The following is a 6681-nucleotide window of genomic DNA, read 5'->3' on the forward strand; positions in this document are numbered from 1 at the left end:
TGAAGATTTCAAGATCCATGATGATGGAAGTTTGAGTTACAAAGAAAGGTGGTGCGTACCAAAAAAGTGTGAGGATTTAAAGATAAAAATCATGGAAGAAAGCCATAATACTCCATATTTTGTGCACCCGGGAGGGGACAATTGTACAAGGACTTGAAAGAGTTGTACTGGTTGCCAAACATGAAGAAGGAAGTAAATGAGTTTGTGAGTAAATGCTTGACTTGTCAAAAGGTCAAGATTGATCACAAGAGGCCTATGGGAAAGGTCCAACCTTTGAAGATTCCATGTTGGAAATAGGACTCAATATCCATGGATTTTGTCACAGGATTGCCTAGACCCAAAAGTGGCAATGACACAATTTGCGTGATTGCAGATCGACTTACAAAGTCTGCGGTGTTTATTCCAATAAAGGAAACTTGGAAAAAGAAACAATTGGCAAAGGTGTATGTGAAGAATGTAGTTCGACTACACGGAGTGCCTAAGAACATCATCTCCGATCGAGATTCAAGGTACTTGTCCAAATTTTGGCAAAAGGTGTAAGCCAACTTGGGAACAACATTGAAAATGAGTACTGCGTTCCACCCAACAATGGATGGACAAAATGAAAGGACCAATCAAACCATGGAAGATATGCTAAGGGTGTGTGCCTTGGATTTTCAAGGTACTTGGGAGGATCATTTGGATTTGATTGAGTTTTATTACAATAATAGCTACCATGCTAGCATTGTCATGGCACCTTTTGAAGCATTATATGGTCGGAAGTGTAGAAGTCCTGTATGTTGGAATGACTACAGTGAGAATCTTGTCTTAGGAACAGAGTATATTGAGGAAATGGTGAATAAAGTGAAGTTGATTCGCTCGAGAATTCAAGCTGCATAAGATAGGTACAAAAGCTACGCCGATTTGAAAAGGCGAGATGATGAGTTTAATGTAGGTGATAAAGTCTTTTTGAAGGTTTCGCCTACAAAAGGAGTGATGAGATTTGGAAAGAAGGGCAAATTGAGTGCCAAGTATGTAAGTCCTTATGAAATTTTGGAACGTGTTGGCAAGGTTTCTTATAAATTGGCATTACCTACGGAATTTGAGAAAATGCATGATGTGTTTCATATCTCTCAAATGAAAAAGTATGTTCCTGATCCTAAGCACGTGCTACAACCTGAATCGATTCAGTTAGATGAGACTTTGACTTATGAGGAAAAGCCTGTGAAAATTTTGGATTATAAGGTGCGTAGTACACGCAATAAGGATGTGAGAATTGTTAAAGTTATTTGGTCAAACCAAGAGTATGAGGAGGCTACTTGGGAGGCCGAGGATGATATAAGAAAGAGATACCCTGAGTTATTTAATGAGGTGAGTTACGAGGGCGTAACTCTTGTTCTTTAATGGGGGTAGAATGCATGTAATTTCGCGCTTTTTGCCCTATTTTATGCTACTTTGTGGTGTTTTATGCTTTTCATAGCTATTTTATTGTTTGCGTATCTAGTAAAGACGTAATTTGGGATGGTGATAAGGTATTAGTGTTGATAGTAAGACACAATTGGAATTCCATCCAGCAACATAATATTGAAAATTTTAAATGGTTTTATGCAAATATTTTGCACTTTAAGAGATTTTGTGCTGAGTTTCGGGACAAAACTTCGTTTAAGAGGGGTAGTTTGTAATCCCTCGTATTTTTAAATATTTTATAAATGAAATTTTATTTTATTTATAATATTTATTGGTATTTTTCCTGAATTTATTTTATAAGTTTCAAATTATTATTTTTAGGTTGATAAACTATTTTATTACATAAGGAATTTTATGTGTTCATTCTACAATTTATGCCCATACAAAACAAAAAGCCAATCCATTTTAATAACTTGATTGACCCATTATTTTCATGAGGCCCAATTTTACCCTACAACTCTCTCCTATAAATACACCATAAATCCCCAAATTTCCCCCCACACAAAAAGGTTAGTCTTTATTTCTTTTCCCTTTATTTTCTTTTTCTTTTATTTTTTTTCTTTTCTTTTTCCTTTTTTTTCTTTTCTGTTTTTTTCTTCCTTTCTTTCTCCTTTTCCTACGTGAGTCATTACTCACTGCAATCCCCACTTGTTGCCGACCACCTGCTGCCCTACTGCCGGCCACCTAACCCAGGCGCCGCTGCCACCCAGCCGTTTTAAGTTGACTTTGTTTGATTGTACTTTCGTTTGGTTTGCCTTTTGAGTTGACATGTTTTGAATGGTTTTTAAAGTGAGTCTTCCGTTGTGTGTCTTTGATAATTGCCTCAGCCGTTTTCATGGTGGCATTAATGTCTTAGATTTTCTTATTTCGTATTTTAAAAGAGCAAAGTAGGTATTTTAAAGGTAAGGAATTTCTAGGGTGTTACAAATTGGGTCTCTTGATGTAATAGTTGCCTTTTCCTCTTTTAGGTGTTCTCATGTTGCCACGTGTCATCTTCCTTTTGGGACACGTATCACATTTTTATTAGGCCATGTGTCACCATAGGATTGGACCACGTGGTGAGGTAGTATTTTTACCCTAAACAATCACTATATTAGAATTATGCCATAGTAATATTAGTTTGGATCAAATTGAATATTGTTTGTATGTCAATTGGATTGCAGATTAATACTTGTCGCAATAAGAATCGAGTAGAGGCCAATACAGACGAAATTGTCTCATTGGCTCAATTTCGTACCATCATCCCCGATCCTCTAGTCGTGGTTCATTGACTATATGGAGTTAGCAATCTCGTGGATTGTGAATGGGGTGTAACTTTCACGGATTAATATTCGCGGTTGCCTACTTGCCTTTGTCCCTTTTATAGTTACCATGAACAGTTTACATGTTTCTTACAAACTTGTTGGCGCTTCTTTACTTTAGCCCTTGTCCCTATCGTATATGTTAATCAAACCTCCTACGATTGCTAAGTATTTTCACCTATGCTAAAGTAGATGCACTTCGAGCGACGCCTACATGTACCATGTAAAATTAATTTTGATTAATTTGGTCATTTACATTATATAATCTCGAGCTCAAAGTGCGTCCCACAAGACTGTGTTACAAGTATTTGAAAACAAAGCTTAATTCATTCCAATCATCAATTCACCACAAATAATCCATACTTCACAAATCAATCACCAACATCAATCCAATCAACAATTCCGACCGATACATATCATGATACTACCTTGGAATTAATTAAACAAAGCCTACCATGCTACTACACACTTAAATAATTACCGATTACGCGAACGTACCTCGAATATGATCTCAAAATCGCCACGACTACACAAAATCACTCATTTGGAAGTCTCCTACAACCCAAAATTATAAAGAGACATTAATACCTATTCATAATAAATTTCTAGCAATATATACACTCTTTAAATCATTTTTAAAGCTTCTAAAACATGCTGAAAATTAATTTAAACCACGTACTTTTATTCCCAATTAATGGGTAATAAAAAATCCTTTCAAGAAACATAATTCTAGCCTTTATATAAAAATTCCAGCATTATAAAAACTCACAAACTTGCTGTAAAAACATTAATTTCAATAGTTATAATCAACTACAATCAAATTCCATCAATAAACAATAATTTAGAAATCTAGGGTTTTCAATTTGGGGTTTTTTATTCAAAAACCAGATCTGAAAATTATATACATATTAATCATTATTAAAACATCATAAAATCATCACACACACCCAAAATCAATAATTAATCAAGGTTGCATTATAAAAATCAATAAGTTTTTGCAGTTAATTTTGAACAGCCACAGCACAGCAACGATCAAAATGACAAAGACTGGCCAACTTCTATTTTCTATCACCCTTAATTCTATGTTTTCGGTTAGAATCCTCTCTCATTGCACACAGTTCTATGTTACCTCTATCTACACTTCCGACCCACTGCCGTCAACCCACGCTAAGTAGAGAAATTATTCAATTTACAAAGTGTATGTAATTCTAGATTCCATTTTAATTTTTCTGGTTTTTGTTAGTTTTGTTTGGATAATTAAAATTGCCATATTTGAAAATTATTTATTTGTGGCTGGTGATTATTATTAATTTTTCCTATTCAAAATTTGACAATTTGGGGGTTTTGGGAAACTACTGAAAAAACAAAAAAGAAAAATAGAGTGGGTTCATCTTATTTAGTTCTTTGGAAATTATAATTTAATGGGTTTCTATTGAATTTTGATAAAATGAGTTTAATTAGTGCTTAGAAAAAAGATAATTGAACTACTAAAACTTAGTTTGGTCTTTATTCTCTGACTAGTTTTGTGCTTGTCGTTTGATGACGGAGTTGAGGCCTTTAGAGTAGTTGCAATCATCTAAATAACAAGGAGTATTCCATTGTTTAATGCTTTATTTGAGTATTTCATTGTTTAATGCTTGATTTGAGTAGTTGGTTTAAAGGTATCTAAGTATTGTTGATGTTTTCATTGGATCTTTTGTTATGGTTAGATGTATATATGCATCACAAATGCATTTTGGTTATTTCTCATTTAGAGATCGTATTTCAATTCATCTTGTGTACAAGGTACAACACGAGAGTTCTTTGCTCCCATCACATTCAACGCAGATGTTAAATTGACATTAACTTGAACTCGGGTCATTTCTTGTTTTTTTGGTATTAAAACTTGGCTGCAATTGACTATTTCTCTGTTTAGACTTGGTGCTTGTATTCCTTAATTTGACAATTTATTTGGATATAAGAATATGATAACTGAACTTTCTAACTTGTCACTCACCTCAAGAAAGATTAAAGTATCTACAGTGTGACATATCATACACCAATACAAGAGATGATAATGTTGCACCAAGCACTTTAAAAATTAGGAAAACATGTCTCTATAAGCTATATAAATAGGAGCATCAGCAACACCTTGATGAACTAAAGGTTTAATTTCACAACACCTGAAATCATATCTAAATGAAAATATCTGTCCTTTTTTAATTTTTTTGGGAATGTATTGAAACTTAAATACAAGGGGAATATTTTGTACTTGTGCTTGAATACTAAAAATTTCTGTATGAATTTTGGCTGACAATGGAGGTTTGATATCTAATGAACCCATAGTTCCAATAAAATTTATTGTAGGTAAAGGTTAGACCTCTCATCATTTGCATTGCCTTGTTTCTTCAGAATATGCATCTGCAAGCATGTTAATTCTGTAAGTTATCCATAGATTTTTTGTATAATAAATCAACTAAGGGTCCGACAAAAAACTCATGCCCTTGAAAAATCATAGAGCAATTTTCCTTCAAAATTAAGAAAAGGTTATAATGCTTAGAAGTACTAGTACTTGCTAGAAGATACTTGAATTTCTGAATAAGTGATCTCTGGCTTGTAATGATTATAGATACCTAATGCAAAAATCTTAAGATTTATGACCCACTAACCAGTTGAATTTTTTTCCTATGTTTGTTAATAACTTAATATACTTTTTACTGTTAACAATTTCAAATTTTGTTTGGCAAGGGAGTAAATGCAGATAATGTTGTTACTATGGCAGTACGAGCATGTCATACCAAAGCTATGATGTAATAAAAGTTGCTGCCATCCTTGGAATGGTCTCTAACTCAAATGAGGTTAAAAAAATAATATGATACGTATTTTTGCTTGTTTTTTAGTGACTATTATGCTGAAACTTTTTAATGTAATATCCCTTTCAAATTCAAGCTTAGGCTAGCATTCAGGAAGCAATTTACGTGCCACCTAATCTATTTATATTACACCCCTTTCACATTCAGGCTTTGGCTAGCATTCAGGAAGTAACTTACCTAACATTCACAAATTCTGCACTAGTGCTCCTCAGCAGGCACTTCTCTACAATGTATTTTGTCATCTCATTTTGTTAAAGTTTTAATTAGTTCTCATATCTTAATTCTGTTACATAACAAGAAAGAGATAAATATAAGAGAGCGTGTTGTGGTACACAAGTTCAGACAACGAGGGTCACATTTATGAGCTGTAGTATATCATGTAACATTCTGGCCTTGTTCTTCTGTTGAGACTTATACCAATTTCTTAGTTGAGCTCCATGAAACTATACATGAAGTTACTGATGAGATGAAGGATCTAGGGATGCCTGGAAATTAATTGGAATCATTCCACTTTACGATACTCCCAGGAGTGATAGTGCTGACGAAATAGCAAGGGCTTTTGATCTTGGTATAATAGCATCAAAATGCTAGCAGGTTAGCCGTATTTAGAGTACATTTAATTGCGTTCAGCTGTACAAATAATTTAATATATATATAGGTAATATAGGCAGTGTTTTGGATTTTATTCCAAACTTGATAATTTTCTAATATGACTTGTGAGTAATGTTAAACTCTACAAAATCCTAAAAAGTAAGGAAACAAATTTGTACAAGAATACAACTAAACTGAATAGAAAATCAGTCATAGTTGAACATAAGGTCTGCATGAAAAAATAGGGATCATTATAATATTCTCATTCTTGCTAGCATTATCATTAAGGATACTCAATATGCACTCTTGTGCTCCATTTTTGTATGATTTGTGTTTCCTTCAAAATTTGAAGGGCCAAGTATGTCCTCTTTGATTTTAGTTTTTGTTTGAACTTGGGAATCCAATACCTCTAATTCTTACTATTAACTTTGTTTTATCAACTATCGTTTACTTATCGTCTATTGTCGAAGAGTAAACTTGCTAATTATGTA

At 33.6% G+C, this 6681-nt stretch overlaps 1 protein-coding gene across 1 annotated transcript; it reads left to right on the plus strand.

Annotated features, from left to right (window-relative positions):
• The first annotated feature begins 309 nt into the window (after positions 1 to 309).
• On the plus strand, positions 310 to 2717 carry LOC110694390. The gene is made up of 4 exons (XM_021871559.1): positions 310 to 509; positions 711 to 834; positions 955 to 1350; positions 2610 to 2717. Exons 1-4 carry the CDS (start codon positions 310 to 312, stop codon positions 2715 to 2717), a joined length of 828 nt encoding a protein of 275 aa, XP_021727251.1.
• The last annotated feature ends 3964 nt before the right edge of the window (positions 2718 to 6681 follow it).

The sequence above is a fragment of the Chenopodium quinoa genome, unplaced genomic scaffold, assembly GCF_001683475.1.
Source record: "Chenopodium quinoa cultivar QQ74 unplaced genomic scaffold, ASM168347v1, whole genome shotgun sequence".
In the NCBI taxonomy this organism is placed as follows: domain Eukaryota; kingdom Viridiplantae; phylum Streptophyta; class Magnoliopsida; order Caryophyllales; family Amaranthaceae; genus Chenopodium; species Chenopodium quinoa.

Bases quoted from the DNA above. Each gene is read 5' to 3' on its own strand.
- LOC110694390 (XM_021871559.1), top strand. From the start codon at position 310: ATGGATTTTGTCACAGGATTGCCTAGACCCAAAAGTGGCAATGACACA. The intron at 510-710 runs GTACTTGTCCAA...TTACAATAATAG, and splicing joins ATCTCCGATCGAGATTCAAG to CTACCATGCTAGCATTGTCA. The intron at 835-954 runs GTGAATAAAGTG...GTCTTTTTGAAG, and splicing joins CAGAGTATATTGAGGAAATG to GTTTCGCCTACAAAAGGAGT.